Source organism: Streptopelia decaocto, assembly GCF_964273445.1.
Source record: "Streptopelia decaocto genome assembly, chromosome: 5".
Taxonomy (NCBI): Eukaryota; Metazoa; Chordata; class Aves; order Columbiformes; family Columbidae; genus Streptopelia; species Streptopelia decaocto.
The window spans coordinates 30,241,334-30,261,356 of NC_138659.1; the positions used below are offsets into that span (position 1 = coordinate 30,241,334).

The following is a 20,023-nucleotide window of genomic DNA, read 5'->3' on the forward strand; positions in this document are numbered from 1 at the left end:
GCAGTCATTTAAGCAAGAATTGGCAGGACAGGGTAAATTCAGGACTTTAAGGACTAGTTCAATTTAAACTCTGGAGTCCACATGCAAGCAGAATGGCTGCTCACACCAGAAGTGTCATTCATGGTTCATGGATAGCCTACATTTTTTTCTTCTGAGACTAAATGCAACACCTGTTCAAAAACACCAAGTTCCTCCATTTTATTTATCTGAAACAAAGTCATCCTTTGCAGTTAAAGGCTCCTAAAGTAGAGGTACACCATCTGGGACTTGGGGGTAGGGAGAGATTTAATTATATTGGACTAATCCTATCCTTTAATCCACTAAAAGAAGCATCCTTCCAGAAGTGGATGCCACAGGAAAAACGGCCTGATCCACTGGATTTTGCCCAGAATCATATTTATGTCTTTCTTGGTATAAATCACAATCCTCAGAGAGTTTTACTTAGAAGGAAAATATAAACCAGACTATTAGGTGAGGGCATGAACAACTGAGAGGCAACTGGTTCAGAAGTGTCAGGAAGGACAGCTTTTTAAGTCATAGCTCAGTCATACCTTCGTATTCTTGCATAATTTGCTTTGCAATTTAGCATTTATCTAAGAATAAAGAAAACTGCACATTGCTGCGGTCCTGTAAAAATCTTAGCCTAATAGCCACCAGCAAAGAGCATCCCTTATGGAAAGATCAAGGACATCAGCCTGTGCAGTCACACTTCCCTTCTGTGAGCCACACGGTTGCTGTTGTTGCTATAGACTAAGGGCTGTAACATCAACAAGGTTTGAGTCAGGACTAAAAGGTCTTGGGATAATACAGGGCAGGGTAGGGGGGATTACAGAAAGAGGTCAGACAGGAAATTACAACTATAGCAACTTTGAGAGCATTTCCTTCCTTCCCCTGGTTACTATTTTTAAGTCCCACAAAACGAAGCATCAGGAATTCCTCCAAGGGGACAGCAGCTCTGTATTAGAAAGGCAAAGGCGCAAGGCCACTGACAGGCATAGTTAAACAGACTGGCATCAGGGCTGGGTAAAGAGCTGGCAAATTTGTGTTTCATTCTATATTCACAAACAGAAATGGAAACTTCTTCTAAAGTGGAATTCTCTTCCTTTAACATAGCCTCCTAAACAGAAGCCCTAGGTAAGCGTGAGCAAATTTGTGAATTTTCAAAGCAGTATCTTAAACCCACTTGAGATGTTGGTGACATTTACACCCCACTTATTTCTATCTGGGTTTCAGAAAAAGGGCACTGTTTGCATCGCTTGAAGCTTTTCTTATGCACAGTCAAAATGAGCACTGTTACACAAAATAAGTTCACTGGAGGGATAGGAGTTTTAACTTTTAATACATTTCAGACAGTAGCTCTGTTTTGCTTTGAACAAAGCTTTTGGAGCTATACCATGCTATTCTGCCTCTCCCCGAAAACAGCTGCAGAGAGAGATGTGGGATTCTTCCCCAGCTCCTGCTCCCCTACGTCCACACTTCCCTCTCTCCAAGCCAGCTCAAAGCGGTAGCGAGGATGATCGACCACAGCCAAGCTAATATAACATTGGAGATTGTCCACATAGTATCATACTTATTTACCTGAGTATGTTAGTAAGTGCTGGAAAGGAGTGATTTTGATAGAGCGAAGCAAGACAGCTTGTCAGAGGAAATTATTTCAGCTGGGGATCAAGCAACAATCTCCAAAAGCCACCATTACTGTTTGTATGCTACAGTTCACAAAAACAGTGAACTTTCAAGAGGCAAAGTGAAATTAGATCAGGACTCTGCAAGTCTGAGTAGAACAACCTGAGAGAGAGAGAGAGAAGACAGAGAGAAGAGCTTGTTAACACCCAGACCTCACCGTGACGCAGATGGAAATTTAAAGTCTCTTCCATATTCAGTTCCTTTCTATTTCCAGGAGGCATTTGCTCAAGTGTTTAGCACACATTTGCAGTTTGCTTCTAAAACCATGCAAGAATTTTCAATAATGTGTGAGAATCACTGGAAAATATTCTTAAAGAAAACGTGAATATATTTACAGGAAGAGTGTAAATTAATCTATTCCAAGATTAGTCAGAAAGTTTCCTAATTGTGTCTGAAATGCACATGAACACTATTATGGTTAATTACACCGAGAAAGAAAACACAAAGAACTGCTCAGGAAGTTGCTAAACATGATAGAAAGCGATGTGACTGCTCACAGAAGTCAGGATCTGCTCTCAAACAGTTCAGGAACACGGGACACTAAATTTGGAGGCTAATTATACTGCATGTTATGAAATCACACAAAAAAAGGTCTCTTAGAGCTCGGATTTTTATTGGTTCTTTCAGTTCTTGTTTCAGGCTGCAGTGTCAGTATTGGAACACTTGATTCCAAAAGCAAAAATCATCTACACACTGAAAATATAAGCCCTGCCAGGTGGTCCTGTCACCCACCCCTTTCACAGTAAGTATGTGTATTTTTAGTAAGGTAAATGACATATGAGTCTGGTAGCACTGCTAGATAGAATCATCTTGTAAGAAAAAGTTATTTAACTGCCTGCTATGCCAAACCTGTGCTGTTGTCTGTTACTTGTGACCGACATTTCAAGACGTGGCTGGATAAAGGTGCAAACTGCACAGCACCAGGAGGCATTTCAAGCAATGATGGCAACTACTTTCACAGTCACCACAATGTACTTTATGTAAGGGACAGTGTTTTTACTAAATACCGAGTGTTTCGAAAAGATGGACCCAACTTTAGATTGGGTCCATCTTTTCGAAACACTCTGTATATATGTGGCAGAGCCAGTTACTGCAAAAACTCATGCTATCATCTGGAGAGTCTTGTGTCTTCAACAAATAACTCCCATTAAGACATTATTCTGTTTTAGCTTCAGTGTGCTCTCGTTTCCATGCAATATCCTTCTTTGGGATTATCCTTCGTATCCAGATGTAACAGGGTCTTTGTTTCCTGTTTCTTGCACATACTACTACCAATAATTAGTTATAAAGAGAAACATTAATTTTTAAAGAAAGCTGGGGTATTTTAAAAACAAAAATCACCTGGGAAAATGACCTGCTCATCCAAGCCATCCGTACTTGTCATTATGCCAGGAACTGCAAAGATGAACAGTGAAAGCAAAGACGCTGCTCGTCTTCTTCCTCTATGACATGGAGCTGGTTGTAGCCTGCTCTGGGCTCCAGAAATACCCCGGGCTGGGATCCCCAACGCACAGCTGCCAGCCCTCCCAGAGAGCAGCGCATCTGTCCCCTCTGTTCTGGCAGACACCTTTGCATGCACTTCCAGGACAGGGAGGACTCCTGAACTCAGATACCACCACCAACAAGAGCAGCTCCCACTCAGCTGTTTGGCTGCATTCGTGGTGTATTGTGCCATTTGGTAACCTCAGCCACAGAACAGAGTTCTGCTGCTGGTCAGCGCTTGAGGGGGACACCAGTAAGCGGTGAAGGTGCAAACCCTCTTCTGTCTTCACAAAGTGTCAGAAGGGAAGCATTCCTGCATGCGTGCAAAATCAGAAACTAATAATTTGTTTTTTTCAATTGAGAGCAACAGGTATGGATCAGAGTCTTCTCTACAGGCCTACAGGACACAAAAGAGGTCCTGGAAAGCCCTTGAAGGTTAATGTGAAGAACCCAGAACTGCAGAAAGGAAAGATATGAGAAAGAGCAGCTGCACCATGTACCAAGCTTGTCACGTTTGAACAGGAGACCAGGAAGATCTATGATTAAAAAAAAGAAAATCAGTTTTCTATCCAAAAGTTGTATTTACAGTAAATAGCTCTCTTCAGTCACAGAGACAGTGGACAGGCACACTGCTTGAAACTGTCTTCCCATACGTACTAGGTGAACCAACTTCATTACAGGTTTATACAAGGATAAACTGTGGCTCTGGTATAGCTTGAATTAATCTAAACTCTTTCCTCTTTCAGGATTAATCTGCAGCAAGATCAACTCCAGGAGCAGGCACCTGGTTGCATGAGTGCTATTGCTAGTGAAGAAAATAGTGCACATGTGTATGCACGTACATATGTGTGTATAAGGGGAAGGCAGGAACACAGAATAAAGACTGCAGGGACAGGACGGTGACTGTTTAGATTTGCTTAAAATGCCATGAATCCTTAAAACAACCACAACAGTTTTTAATCAAGAAATAAGCAAAGCTCAAAGCTCACCTCCCAAGTGAAGAGCATAAATAGAGCAGAGAATTAATTTACCAAAAGCAACAAACCATGGAAAGAACAAAAAATTGATAGCAAATATAATGTAGAATAGGAGGGAACCTAAACACAGGGTAGCACTCATGGCAATTATGGAGAGAACTATGTTAATGGAAAGTGTTCTGAGTAATGGGTCATCTGAGCTACAGGTGATAGGGGAGCAAGAGTTCCACATAAAGGAGGAGCACAATAATTCAATAGATGACACTCTGCATGTAAGAGAAAAGCACACAGTGCAAACCAGAAACAAATTTTAATGGTCAGATTTGGACCAAGACATAACCTTAGCAGACAGAAATATGAAATAGACACTAAGGCTTTCGCTAATAAGATATAATAACTACAAATACTTTCCCAGCATCATGCAAACGAAGGAAGCAAAGTCATCTAACCAACATCAATGTTGGTATGATTGTTAAACCAGTGGGACAGTGTAAATTACAAAGAAAAAAGTTATACTGGTCTAAATGTCAGTTATTCTTAGCTCTAGTAGACTGTTATCAGCCAACACTGCTGGATAACATTGGTGTTTTCTTGTCCACTTTCAAAAAGAACACCCCGTTTTACTATTAAGCTTATAGTGGGATCACATCAACATGACCAAGATGGTGATCTGCCTTGCAAGACTCAGCATCATAGAAAATAAAATGTTGCCATATAGATTTAAGAGAACAAGAAACCATAACACAATCATAGTTAAAATTCCCAAGAGACAGGAAAATATTATAATTGTAAAATAAAATTAAGTGGCAATATAATAGGTTTTTGATCTGCCATGAAGTACTTGGAGTACAGTGCAGGGACTCCTGAGCAGAGGCTGAGCAGGCTGCTCTGGCTATGTGGTCCAACACAGTACATGGCAGATACATTAAACAAAGCTCTGAAAGCTTGACATCTGCATTTACACAACGCTGCAACCAGTTTGTTCTGCAAACAGAAGAGAACTATGAGAGGAAAGATGCTATCAACCTTTTATTTTTTGAAGGAAAATATCTTGAAGTTTGAAATACAGACAAGACAACCACATAACAGAAATATTCCTAAGTGCAGGTTACGACAAGCCAGAAGGGTTTCTTTCTTCACCTTGGACTGGCAAATTTCACATCAGATATTCCAATATGGACATTGCAACCCAGAAGTGGAGCAGAATCCAAAAGAGTTGAGCTTATTTAAGTATCTACAACAAAGGTAGCCATCAGTGTGTGTACATGTATATGTGTCTCTGTGTGTGCATGCTTATGCATCTGTGGGTGCATGTATATATACATACATATGTATATTCCTCAAGTTATTAGCTTCTTTTCTGTGACTGTGAATGTTACTGTTTCTTCACGTTACCCTTCAAGATTATTGTACAGTATTTGTCTAACAGACTTCAGCACCTTATTTATCTAATGAAGTAAGAACTTAAATAGTGAACACTCAGATTTGAGTTGGGAAGTAGGAAAGAAGACCTTCCTGAAAGTATAAGAAACAGAATTTGTGGTCAACCAGCACTCTAGCAATGACAGAGCACAAGAACAATACTAGAGTCTGGCATTAATGACCCCCAAGGCAGATTGTTTGTGATGTGGTTGTGCTGTGCTTTTAGAAGGAGTGCTCCAAGCCAAATTCCTATAGCCATGGCCACCTTCTCATGTGTTCAAAGGCAAACCACTGCCATGGAAAGAAGTAGTACATTTTAGTCAAGATTTCAGCAAAGGGCAATGGAACATAAAATAACATCAGAAAATAAACTTATTAGCATCAAGCCCTCCAATTCCCACTGAAGACATTTGCTGAGGAGCACACGTGTAGCAGTATTCAGAAAATGTATAAATGTACTTTTAAAGTGACAAATTCAAAAGGCACCCAAGCAGATACGCTGACCTCCCTTCCCCTTCATGGTGTTTGGTTGGGTGCAGCAGCTCACTGCAGTTCTTCAATACCATCCAGAACTACAACAGTGCAATTCATAGCTTGTACTTAAACAGAGACACTTCAGATGAGAAGATTGAATTACTTTTCTGAGTCAGAGCTTTCTAACTTGCCCTTTGTAATCTTGCTGCTCTCCTTTGCTTTCTACTAGTCCCAAGTGCAGCATTCTGAGAGCACAGATGTGAACTCAGCCTGATTTATCCAAATGTTATGAATTTTTATATTTTCAAACAGTTCCAAAAATCTATAGAATTATAATAATTATATCAGTTGCATTGCATTTATATTCCTTTATTACCTGTGCCCCGATCAACTTATTTTTGTTTGAAAAAATATAGTCATTCAATGGTATGAACCGGGTTATGTTATATAGCTAAAAGATCATAAAGCAAAAACTGTCTGGGACACACTGAGGTGAGCAGGATCACCTGGGCCTGTTTGGTCTTACTTTGAAATCAGTCTCGAGAGGAGGCAGAATAAAGAAAAAATAGATATCAGGTGTCCCAGAGCAAATACCAGTAGAATGTTGAACATGGACCAAGAGCTAGTCCACATTAATAACTATTTCTTGTTGGAATTAAATACTGAAAGGGGCTTATATAGCTGAATTTCCCACTTCTGTTCTAGCAGTTGGAAACAGATGATGTTGCCCACTAGATTACTCAGACTTATTAGAGATAAACCACGGAAAAATGGATGCACTTCAATGAATAAGCCTTCAGTGGTCAGTCATGCTTCAAATTGGATCCTTCAGTTTCTGAAGGACGACTGCCTTTTCTGCAGAGTTGGGGGATACAAAACATGGTGATACTATTGCCTGTGACCAGCCAAACATGATGCAAGATAAGACGGAAGGAGGTACCACCCCACTTTGTGTTGCTGTAGTCTGGCTCCTCACACTAAGGAGACATTCATATTATCTCCATATGTTTTCCATTTCATTTTTAAAAATTCACTTAATTTGATCTACTGTGTCATCTGGATTTTATACCTACCATCACCCACAGTTCTGGTGTGGCAGCAGGTCATAAGGTCCATCTAGGTAATCCCTAGTGAATTACTTTCACTGGAATTGTTGTTCTTTGAACTAACTATCTTTTTGTCATCTTCCCTGGGAAGGTTTTTTGGAAGAATACTATTTCTGTTTCCCCCCATTGCTGTCCCTGACACACCCTGGTGAGTGAAACTTGCCATCAGTTGAAAATTCTTGTCCTCTTAAGAAACAGGTTAGAAATAGACTTGTTGCTGAGCATTTCCAGATTTGTGATCTATGTCTTCCCATTGCCTGCCAGAGACCCTCCACGTGTGGTTGCGTTCTGAAGCAAGCACGACTGACCCGTACAAGCTAATGAAAGCTAAACGAACAAACAAGCCTTTGAGCCATACTGGATGAACTCAATTTACAGCATACTCCATGTAGGAAAAGAAAAAAATAGTCACGTATGCTTATATAACTAATTGAATTACTTCCAGAATTCCTTCCCTCCAGCTTAACACTCAAACTCATAGGGAAGCATTTGACAGAATTTATTTCTTTGGAAAGATGACTGCCTTCAACTATTGTAGCTCTTATGCTCCTCAGTAATCAAGGGACCTTTACCTGAAAGCAAAGCCTCAGACTGAATCCTAGCACTTTCTCCTACTACTGAATTTCACAGTAATATTTTATACCAGTTACATATTTTCCTTCTATTTTGATAGGTTGAGCAGCCTTGAATTGACTTGTGTTGTTCTCTAGAATGAAGGTGGAAGGGGACAGCGATTACTGCAGGAATTGATGTGCTTTCTTTGTACTCACTGAGCCCCTTCCTCCTAGCCAAAATAATCCCTTTAGCTTGCTTCAGAACTTCACAAGCCATGTCTTTGAAGACATCATACAAGCACTTTCTGTAGTCACAGAACATCTCTCCACCACTCCAAATCCAGCATCCCTTCTCTTTAGAAGCCTTGGTCCCATTGAGAAAATACTTCTCCTTTATTTTAAAACACCCTTACAGCATCCTACTCAGAATGTGTTCCAAGGACTACTCCCTGTCAGATGAAGCATAGTAAAATACTGTTATGTAAAACAAAGCTTCTTGCTGAAAGAAACAGAAAACAGATTTACTTCCATCTTTATGTTGAAATAGCAAATCACAGAATCAAACTGATATAAAGCTATTAGTTGGGTTGTTTGGAAATGTGCCGGCACATCACAGGAGCACCGTCTTCCTGAGAATATACAGAAGCAGATGATACACGTTAGGACTAAAGCTATGCAAATAACCGATTTTGCAGTTTGCTTGGGAAGCACAGAAAGTCATTTCAGATTAGTCTGAAATACTCTCCTTTCTTAGGGGAGAAAACAAACAAGAAAAATGCAACTGAAGTCAGAAGAAGGCATTTCATACTTAAAGTCTTTAACCTTCTGAAATGCCTTTGCATAAGAAGCTAACATAGAAAACACCTTAAATGTTCATTGCAAAAGAGCCATCCATACTATTTTTCAGGCGGACTGATAGGGTAAACTAGAAACACTTCAATCCTTATGCACATACCCTATTACGTTTCCATTATAATTATTTATTAATGAAAGGAAATTTGCAGGATGGGTTTTATGCCTACTGCATAGTATACAACACCAAAATATATATACTTGTATTCCCCCAAAAGAAAACTGGAATTAAATTGGTATGTTTTTCTGAAGCCTTGACAATACATTTTGCAGAATGCTTTAGCCCATTCATATCTATGCTATAGAATTCTGCAGAATATTGCATTCAGAGGAAAAATGACAACCTTTTCAAGTCCTGCCCATCTGTACTTCCTTGTCCTCTGAGCTGTAGTGCACATAGTAAATGGTTTATTTGTTTGTTCTCTTTGTTTTGCATACATGGATCAAATTTAAAACACCAACCAAAACAAACATAAAACACAAACAACCAAAACACTACAGTGTATCAATTATTCCTGGCATCAGTAGTGACACAAGAGATACTCCCAGATCAAATGATGGGTCCTGGCTGCGATTCCCATCACAATCTCTTAAATATTTTGTATAAGTCTGCTAATTTATATCAAGCCCTAAATACTTTTACGTATCCATAAAACAAACAGAGGCATATTATTGTCTATAAAGTCATTAAGTAGTTTTTCCTTTGGGGTTCATAGTTTAGAAGAGTTTTCCATGATTTTACCTTTAAACAACAAACTCAGCATTATCTAACATGTTGTCTCTAAAAATTCAATCAGCACTACTTTCTTCACAGCCTATGTTTAATTCTTAGCACTTAAATGGTATTCTACATCTTCAAAGCAAGCGTGGTACAAATATTTTAACTAATCCTTGTAACATTTCAAGGTCCACATTAGTTCAATAATTTAAAACAAAGAGAAAAGATTTCTACTGAGTATGAAGAAAACAAAAAAATCATTCCAAAACCAGGAACAAACACAGCATGCATTCACTATCCTAAACACACATATAGCATGAAGTGCTACACCTGCTTTAGAAGCACCAAAACCCACACAAGTGAAGATATTCCAAAATGTGTTAGTATTAGAAAACCAGCACCACACATACAACACTTTGAAAACAGAAAGACTATTAATAGCAGCTCATCAACACAGCTCCAGTTGTGAACCAACCTGCATGAGCACATCCTCCTCCTTCCACACTTCTCTGACATCAGGCAAACTCTCAATTTGCTCTCCATAGTGCAAACCTGGAGTAAAAAGCTGCCCATGTAGAAAGCAGCTCTCTCACCTGGTTTAAAGCCGTATAGGCCATGGAGGCCAACCTGCTCATTGAGCATTTAGTCATAAAGAAAGCACCCCACCCTTTCCTGGGCCATCAGAAGGCAGCTGTGACTAGCTTGGCCAGAGCTAGCTTGCTCTGCAGCTGTTTTGCCAAAGCCAATTGATTTGTCACATCCCACCTGTTCACTTCGTTAGTAATTATGGGAGATGTTCAAATTCTACAACAGCTGTAGATATTTAAGCATTTTAAGGACCAGGTTTTCAAAGGTATTTAGGCACATAACTCATTTACTACAACCACAGTCAGACATCTAACTAGCTCTGTGGTTCTAGGCCTTAATTCTGTGCAATCTTACATCTCCTGATTCCAGTTAATCTGAGGATTTGGCACAAACAGCTCATTTGCGTCACTTTCTCCAATCAGGATCTCCTTTCCTTCCCTGGCAGTCACAGCCAGAGGACCACAGTGCCATCTCTCTCTCTGAGCAAAATCTGCAACATCTTTTAACCTGCTTTCATCATAGGACGAGGTTGTTGTGAGGAAGAATTATATTATTGTATGCTAAGCAGGCGATCATTACAGCTATTGTGCATCCCCCCATCTCTTTTATATAGCTGCAGACAGTTGCCCCACTGCCATTTTGCTGTAGTCTTCCAGTTTCGGTAGCACCTTATTGAAAGAATGTCATATCCCATTAGTTTACACCCTGTGTGCTATGGGACTGAAATACTGCAGTTACATAGCATGCCAAAACAACTAACTCCTGCAGAGACGATGGTGCTGGATTACAAAGGAATACAGCTGAGACAGGCAGACAGAGGTTTAGCTGGCACACCTCATGAGCGGACCGTGCTCACAAGAACCTTAGGAAGGCGCTGCCATATTCTTGCCTTTTGTGTTCCAAACTGTCGGCCTAATGATTACCTGGAAGCACAGGTGAAGGACAGTTTTTACCATGCCAATTCTGCCACTGTGTGTACAGGCTGCTCCAAAGGAAATAATCTGCTGGACACCTGGTTTGGTGCTATATTAAAACAAACTATTTGGAGACCAGCAAGTCAGTCTATCCTGAGTCAATTTCAGGGGCATCTCCTGTGTGTCCCAGAAGGATGTTCTGGTCAGCTGTACTAGCTAACGTTGCTCCTCATGCTGATTTCAAAGTGTTCCAAAATTCCTCGTAAAATGATAATTCCTGAGTACCCTTCTGCTTTCATCAGCATAATCTTTGAACATTTGGTAGGATCCCTTTCATCCCTTAGCACTTGTCACTGCATTGAATTTCCAGCTTTCTGAGATATGCTGGCCTCTAGGAACAAGAACAAATAGCAACAAGCAGTGCCATCAGCTACCTCCAGTTACCAGCCTGATCAGAGGCAGAAGTTCAACATCTTAAACAGCAAAGAAGAGATTTCTCAGAGCAAGCTGGTAACTTTGCTATGAATCTTGCATATCTGGCTCAGGAAACTTAGATCTAGAGATGGTTTTCAGCTTATTTAGCCTCACACAACTTTCTAGGTGACCACACAACTGCAAGGATGGTCTTGATGCACAAGGCTTGTCCACTGCAGACTGTCACTCATCTTTGTTCATAGAAGCAGTTACACATTCAAGCCAATATGATTTAGAAAAGTGTCCTGATCAGCCTTAGGTTACAAGCTGCATGTGGTGGTGATCTGGGCAACTGGACCCATTAGGAAAATGACGTTTGGGAAAACAAAGGAGGCAAATTTCAACCTTGATTAGTCCTCTGAAGTAAAATTCAATAAGCTTGTACAAATACAAGTGGTGAGCAACTCATAGCATTATAGAAACAGAGCTTCAAACAAAATATTTTTCTTCTGTAAAACAATTTACCCTTTAGGTCCCTAACTTCGAGGGTGACAGGAAGGGAAAGGTAAAACGAGTAGGAACTCAGACTCATTATATCCTTTCCCTTTGTCTCTCACCAGACAAAACTTTTCCCATACAATCATAAACTCCAACAGGAAATGAATTGTGATTCAGTGACCCAAGTTCAAAGCTACTAAAGCAGCAAATCAGCACAAGTGAGGCAGAGCCAGTGCTAACAAAGAACACATGCTTGGGACACACTTGGAGGCTAATTTTCAGTAGAGCTGAGTACTCACAGTGCCAACTGTAGCCAGGTGGAATGGTAGGAGGTCAGCACATCAGAAGATCAGGCTCTTTGATTTAAAGACTATTGTGAGGCACAGAAAGCCTAAGTGGGAGATGAAAGGATGGAAGGCTGTGACTGTCAGTAAGAGTCCAGCATTGTGGGAAAACAAGTCAAAGCCAACGAAATAATCTTCTCTGTGCCCTGCTCCTCAGAAAGGCATAAAACTCAGAACTTTAAGAATCCAGGGGTAAGAAGAATTTGTGGAGAGGAAAAAAGTGATAAATGGTGCAGCATATTTCAGAGCTGGGATTTTAGGGTGACTGCTAAACAGATGCTTGGTGGGAGTACCTATGAGAAGCCTATTATGTTCTCCAACAGGTAGAACCCATTTCTGCAAAAGGATGGTGTAGGAATCCTTCTGCAGAAGATAAAGCACAAGCAGATACCCACATGCACAGCCCTGTAACTTGACTACCCAGCTGTTCAGTAATTTCCAAATCTGCATAAATATCATAAATTATATTTTACTATGACATATATTCTCTTTAGTACCTATGACAGCTTATTGCAGAGTCTTGATTCGAGTACTCTATGCCCTCACTTAGTAATTGCTTCACCCACTGACAGCTACAGCTCTATCAATATGATCCTAGTGATATTCATTATGCAGTGTATAGAGTATTAAAATACCAAACATTTATTAAATACTAAAAACACGTCACTCCTTCCCCTTACCAGCCAAAAAGGAAATGTGAATAAACCTTGGTATTTTTGGTAACCACAAAGGAGGAATTGAATACGTGTATATAAAAAAACAGTAAAAAATTACAAGCACTTTCAGTTTGTAAATTAGCACATTCCCAGTTGTGTCAAACTGCACACTCAGGACTGGATCAGTAAACTCCACAAACATGTGAAAATGAAGCAACATGTTTCAGACTATTCTGGCAGACTGGAGAGATTCAGTACTTAGCCTCTTTTTTAACATTTCCTTTACCATTCCTCATCGTCAAGATCTTATAAGAGCAGGCATGGCCCTCACTTGTATGCTGCTGCTGTTTTTCCTGCTTCTGGAAATGCAGAGATAGGCTGAGAGAACTGGACCATACGCATTATGCAGCAGTAAGAAAGTGCCATGTTCTGTTGGATGCAGAACATAAAACTGGGAGAGAGAATTAGTTTGTAACTCTTCTGATTTTTTTTAAGATAAGAGTGTCCTCTCCTTTCTTATCACTTAATAAGAGAGGTTGGAACCTACACATCTGGAAAGTGGGATGTTCCCAGAACCTGTGAGAATCACTGGACATCCACATGAAACTCCTTTTCCTGTTGTTTTTTAGCATGACCCACACTGTGGACCTCTCAAGCAGTAAGCGCCCCATGCCTCCCTGATGGTGGCTGCCTTCTTCATGCCGGCAATGTATTGCACAGGGAGAAAAAACACAAGTTCATACAGCCTCAAATCTCTTTAGCTAAGTATAGGCTTTCATCTGACTGCAGAAATAGATGGAGGCAATGTATTTAACCTGAGAGAACAGCTCCAAGATAAGCTTCTCCTTGGAGACTGGACACAGAGAAAAACAAGATTCCAAAAGGCAAACACGTCGTTCAGCCGAAGAGGTTTAGAGGAAAGCAAGTGGAAAGGACATTCCATTTTCAAGTTCTTCAATAAAGATAATCTTTAATGGTTCCCTGGTCACCAAATCCCAAATACTGTGATAAGTTGCTAGTGTGCTAAAGCACCAACTAAATAGTTTATCTCAGCATGCCAGTGTCTAGTCAAGTCTCATACGCTGCGGTAGAACATTTTTGAAGAACGATATTTTTAGTTCCTTATAGAGAGGGGATGGATATAAATGTATAGAATTACTTTGCTGTGTCATGCATTAACGTTGGTTATCAGTTGTTACCAGAACTGAGCAGTTTGTGGATATGTTATTTTGAGCTACCCCTGCTGCAGCATGTAGATGCCTTGAGTCTCACCTGTATTTATACAATTAAGCTGCATTTAAGTTTTTAGATTTCTGCAGTAATGTGTTGTGAGCTTCTCTCTAGGACAGGCTTTCAGTAATACAGATCCAATAAAGCTTTAGTATAAACACACTGCTGAACCTTGAGGATGAAATGCACGAGATCTGAGTACTGAAAATAAGGCCAGGGTGGATATCTGTGTCTTTTCCTCTTTTCTGAGGCTGGCTGAGCAAGCTTTCCTGAACAGGAAGAGATCTTGTTATGAATTTAATCAACATTATATTTAGTGGGCCCTAAGTTCCACATGTATTTCTGTATTTTCACTGGCTGTTACTGTTTTTAAACAGCTGTTAGTGAAAACTGCAAGAGAAAACTATATTCTGATAGTCTAATTCTTATATCTATAGCTTCTCACATGCTTTGACATAAATTTGGATGAAAGGGACTATATGTCCTACATGTCCTGAATGTTCTTGTAAGAAATTGAAGGGAAATTAATAATTAGAAAATAAACACTAGTAAAGATACTTAGAATGAACACCTTTCTCTAGGATAATAGAGAACTTAATAGTGGTGCCATTAAAGTGTGCCTGTGATTAGTGTTTACTGTGGATCATAAATTTGCATGAAAACACTTGTGCAAAACTCCTAGTGACACCTACAGGGGGTGTTCACGTGTCATTTAGCCTTAGCATTCACACTTTGCCGTGAAGCTGATCAGTAAATTGATAAACCACATTGACACTACACTTGCTTAGCTTAAGATATAAGAAGTAAATATCTAAACCCTGTTTATGTCTGACCAGACTGAAGACGGTGCAGCTTATTCTGTGCCTCCAGGCCCCCAGCTGCAGTGCATACGAGGCTGATCCACCTTGTCCAGTAGCTACGGCCCCAAGAGAAGACCAAACTCAAGAGAATGCAAATGTCTTTCTAAACATTAGTCACATCAAACAACTTAAATAAAGGATATTAACTGATGCATTTGAAAATGAAATGTGATAAAATTATGCTTTCTTCAGCTGATGTACAGGGAAAATAACTGATAAACTAAAGATGAGTAAATTTAAGATGGATCAGGTAAAAATTTCTTCCAACTGTAGTTAAAGGAACTGAACACAAAATATCTGCAGAGCAATTTTTGGGGTTGGGTTGGTTTGGGTTTTTTTGGTATGTGTGGGCGTTTTTTGTTTTGTTTTGCTTTGTTTGTTGGTTGTTTTTTTAAAGTGCAATAATTAGACCTGTTGTAGCTGTGTCAACGCGTGTGTTTCAAGGATACCGCAATCTCATCTTCCAGGGAAGGACGTTACAGCTTGCAAAAGAAATCAGCAAGGAATCTACTCCTCTTTCGTGAACATGTATCCCTTCTCTCTGAGTGACTTAGATGGGCATATTTGTAGAAGGGTAGTCCTTCATTCTCTGAATAACCAGATTATAAAACAGTAGGTATTGCTGAGGGCGAGAAATCAAACTTGATGGTCTGATGCAATATGGCATTTCCTGCAGCTTAACTAGTAGCTCATTTCCATACAAAGTCCTTTAAATAGCTAGGTAAGAATTCCACTCTCCCTTGGCTATCTCTGTCAACAGAACTTGCGTTGCATGCAATATTTACCGCATCCTTCAGGAATCAGGTTCCGGTGCATGTAAATTCCCCGAGAGGTTATGAAGGAGCCCAAGGGCATAGGAGCTCCAAGAGGCAGCCAAGGGACTAAGCATCAAAATGGTTTGTTGGGATTGTGCTGAGACTGAGATATTATGAGTTAGCTCTGGGAAAATACCTGTTCAAGGCAAGAATTAAGACACAGCAGACATTCCATATTAAAGAACAGTCTGGCATGCTGGTAGCTAATTGATTGTTAATGTTTAGTATATTTGTAGAATGGAGCATAAGGAGACAATTAAGCCTCCATACTGCTTATAAGCTGTAGAACTGATTTTTTTAAATCCTCTCTTATTTGATAGAAAATAACAGCAGCTTCCAGCCTGCTGTTAAAGTTTATGCACCTAAAGCAGGCAATCTAGTTTTCTTCTGACAATATTTCATTTACATAGCATTTAATACCAAAATGTGCATTCTCCCTCTGCTTTTATCATCAATTATCTCCTCTTTAATGAAACTGCATGTTTTAGAGACAGAAAACAATCCTACTCTTTTTAAAAAGTGAACAGAACAGCAGCTGTTTATTTTGGAGTGTTCAATGACATCAGATCAAGTTCTCTTCCCTCCAAAATAAGAGTTGAGTTTTAATGTCTGTTCCCTGAGCAGCATTTTCTTGTTAGGCAACATTTTTCCCCTCAGTTGTTAGAAAATATGTAAAAAAGAAAAAAGCGTAGCTTTCCTTTCACTAGAGAGCATGCTGATTTGGGGTTTTAGCACAACTTAGTTCGCTTTGAAATATAGACATGTCTCTGATTGGAATTCCAAAATAAACAAAGAACCCTCAGCCAAACCCTAGAGAAAGGAACAGAAAGGAGATCTAAAGCAGTTATCTCTGCTGTCAGCATGCTGAGCAAAGAATTCTCCCTTCATTTCCAGCAAATATTTCAGCGAGAGCAAGATGAGGTCTTTATTAACTGAGAGGTGAAGACAAATAACGTTCCACTGACTGTGCTCTGTAAACGAAATGAAAAGGCTCTATACTTGGAAAAGCAAACTAGAACCTTCTGAAGAAAAAGGAACATTGCAGAATCTAAACTCATTTCCTTTACAACGTCCTCTCCCCCATTTAGGCTCTATACTAGTTGTTACCTCTTCCCTTTTGATAAGTTTTATCAAGTTTTTTTGTGTCTTTTTCCCCTTGTTTGGGCTGAAATCTATTAATACATAACCAGCCTGTGGACATATCATCGTCATATAATGTGTTCTGTATACCTCCATGTAGCACCTATCTTTTGCCACCTCTTAAATGCCCTGGAAATACTGTTTTCCCTCCCTCCCTTCAAACAAAACTTCAAACAAAATGCACTTCATGAGTGCAAAAAAAGATATACTGAAGCACGTTGGTAGGATTTCTGTTCCAAAAAGTTGTCCAGACTGTAGTCTGGCCAGCATGTGCAATGTATCTGCCCCCAGCTGTGACTTTCTTGGGGAGCACCTTATCACCACCTCATTGGACTGGTGTGCATCTAACAGGGTTGAAGTCATTTGGCTGCCTGCAGCACGAGCTTCACCATAATGCTTCCTAGTGGCTCCTGAACAGACTGCACGGCCACCTGATGCCCCAGTGTGAGCTGACAAACTCATTCTGCAGCAGAGAACACAGCCAGCAGCTCCTTTCTAATTTGAGCTTATCTCCCTTCTGTGCCCACCAAAGCACTGCAAGCTCTACTGAACTGGCCTCAGTGCTGCCCTTGGCCCTCCTTCCTGGGCACTGTTACCTCTGTTGTACTTCTAACTATGCTGAAGGATGGTGCCAGTCTTGTGAGTTCCCCTGTTCTTTCAGATGTTTTTTTGACCGTACTAGATCTCTTAACTATCACAAAAGCCCATAGGTGTATCAAATCTGGAAATGTACTTGGTAACTATCCCAAATCTATTTCCTCTACATGCCTTGAGCTGGACATATTCCTAATGATTCAGTTTCTCTGGTACTAGACAGTGTCCTTCAGATGTCACATGCTCTCTTCATCTTCAGTTTCTGACATAGCTTTCACTTTAGTTTGATATCCTGCTCCCAGCACCTTATCTGGGATTGTTACAATTTGGTACAGTGCTGAATTCTTTCCTCCTTGAGTCTTCCTGCAGGAAAAGCAATATCAAATGCTGTCTTCGTGCCCAAGGTTCCCTCTAGCTCTAATTTCTGTTGAGAGCGAAATGCCTCTTGAGTCACACTGATGGCCAGAAATGTTTTTGTTGTTTGGGTTTTTGTTTGCTTGGGATTTTATGTTTGTTTTTTTTTAAAAAAAAGAATCTCCTGAAACCCATGGAAAAGGTCGTCAAGGGGCTAATACCTCTTTTTCATATGAGTGTCCTAATGCCCAGACTTAGCACTGTAAGATGATCTATACCTCACAGAAGTACTGAACAAGCATTACACTTATGACTTTTTGCCTGATGGTGCTGATGTGTTATATTTTATGAAGGCTCTGGATGACACTGCCAGGACAAGTGTCAAGATCTGATTATCATTTCTTTTGGCAATATTTGTATTAAAATACATAGGTCATCAGACACAATATTTTTGACCTTGTACTTTTTTTGAGATCTGAGAGTGCACAAGACCACACAGCAATCTGTCAAAAGTAATATTTCATCTCTAACATGAACTTAGAATTGTTTGTACACTGAGTAATTTTTACCCCTTATTTTGAAAACAACGGGAAGACATTTAATATTTGTCCAAAAGTTCAGCTGACAGCAATAATTATGGCTAATGAAGACAAAGGGACAATATTTTGTGAAAGTTTGTCATTCTGACCTGACTGAATCATCTGATGTGTTCTATTTTCAGTGTGGACTTTATGTTAAAATAGCCATAGCTTACTACTGTCACAAGTAAAATGGTTAAGGTTATTGTAAGGTCTTTTTCATCTGGAGAGAAGACTTATAAGAACTAAACTATTTCAAAACTTCCTTCTTTATTATTAAATTCATTCTGATAACATCCCTCTCCCTAATGCATTATGCATTGAAATTCTGGCGATTTAATACAAGCTCATTGCTCAAGATTCAAGATATATTTCAAAAGTTTACTTTGTACTGCAAAGTGTCAGTTGAAAGTACCTAATCTTATTATGGTCAAATATTTTATTATGAGGTGCCCCAATGATCCAACATAAACAGGAAGGTAACTTACCTGGAATGTTTTCACAGAACAACTTAAAGACCAAGCTGATCATTATGTATGAACTTCCAAGATAAATGACAAATTTTAAAAGCTATTTTTAACCCAAGTTATTCTTATATTAATGCACATAAGTGTCTTCCATTTAATGTAATAAATCAGATATAAGTCTGTCCAGCTTTTACCTGGAGATGTTATCTGTATTGCCTCACTTTTGTGAAACATTAGCTACTGGAATAATCTTAAGAAGCTTTACTTATGTCTTTATTTTAATAACTAACATCAACTGCAACACACATTATATCCCCTCTAAGCTGATATTTGATTATAAGGAATCACAGACCTTTCAATAAGCAAAGTAGCCGCCAGAATCTTTGAAGACCTGGACTAACTTCCAACTCCCAACTGAAAGTCTGGGCAAATCCCCCAGGGGGTTATTATTAATTTGGAAAAAGAAAATAAAAATAAAATTATGTACCTGCAGAAAATTGATATAGCCTAGTGACTTGAGAGGAGTAGATGCAAGGTGCGATTCATATACATATTCACTTACTACAGCTCTACAGTCTTGCAAAAAGATTGCAATAAACAAAAAGATTGCAATAAACAATTTAGTAAAAACGTGCTACAGTTACACTTGGAACGTTACAGGCTTAAATCATTGGTATGTGGTGCAATTTAAGATGCTCTTGGTGCCTACCTGGCCTCCAGCTGCCATCCCAGAAGGCCTCTCATAGGTTGTGTGTCACATCTGACAGGCCCCTGTATCAACACCGCAACAGATTAAAAAAAATAATAATAAAAATCAGATAGTGCAGTATTCAATAATTCTAAGTACAGAAGTTTACTCCTAAACTTGTTATCAACTAACTTTGCTTGTATAACCAGATTTCATAAATTATATACTAGTCAGTAGCTTAGCTAAAAAAATTCCATTCAACATCCTCATGATCTGTAATAGAAACAAGCATAAAACAACCACAGGGAAATAGCAATATAGAGATTTTACACATCAAAATGCAATCTCTAGTAATTCAAGACTTTTCTCATGCTAGTAATAGAACCGCTTAGATTTAGCGGCAGAAGACAATTGCATGTCGCGGAGTGCCATAATACAAAATGAGGAACTTTTAATATCTGTGAGAAAAAAAACTACATTATTAGCATTCATAGCATAGCCCGTAACGTACTGTATTTCCGTGACTTAAGAGCACTATTTGTTTGATCTATTCAAAGCAATTCTGGATAGGAAGATCTAATTCATGGACACGACCTTATTACAGCATCTGACACC

General features: G+C 39.4%; 1 protein-coding gene across 1 annotated transcript in view; it reads right to left on the reverse strand.

Annotated features, from left to right (window-relative positions):
• The window catches only part of ST6GALNAC3 (ST6 N-acetylgalactosaminide alpha-2,6-sialyltransferase 3), a 250,560-nt gene extending 231,067 nt beyond the window's left edge, over window positions 1-19,493 (reverse strand). The window contains exon 1 of the mRNA XM_082053319.1: window positions 19,430-19,493. Within this exon, the coding sequence (XP_081909445.1) occupies window positions 19,430-19,447 (18 nt within the window). The 5' untranslated portion in view covers window positions 19,448-19,493. The remainder of the gene's footprint in view (window positions 1-19,429) is intronic.
• Window positions 19,494-20,023: the final 530 nt, after the last annotated feature.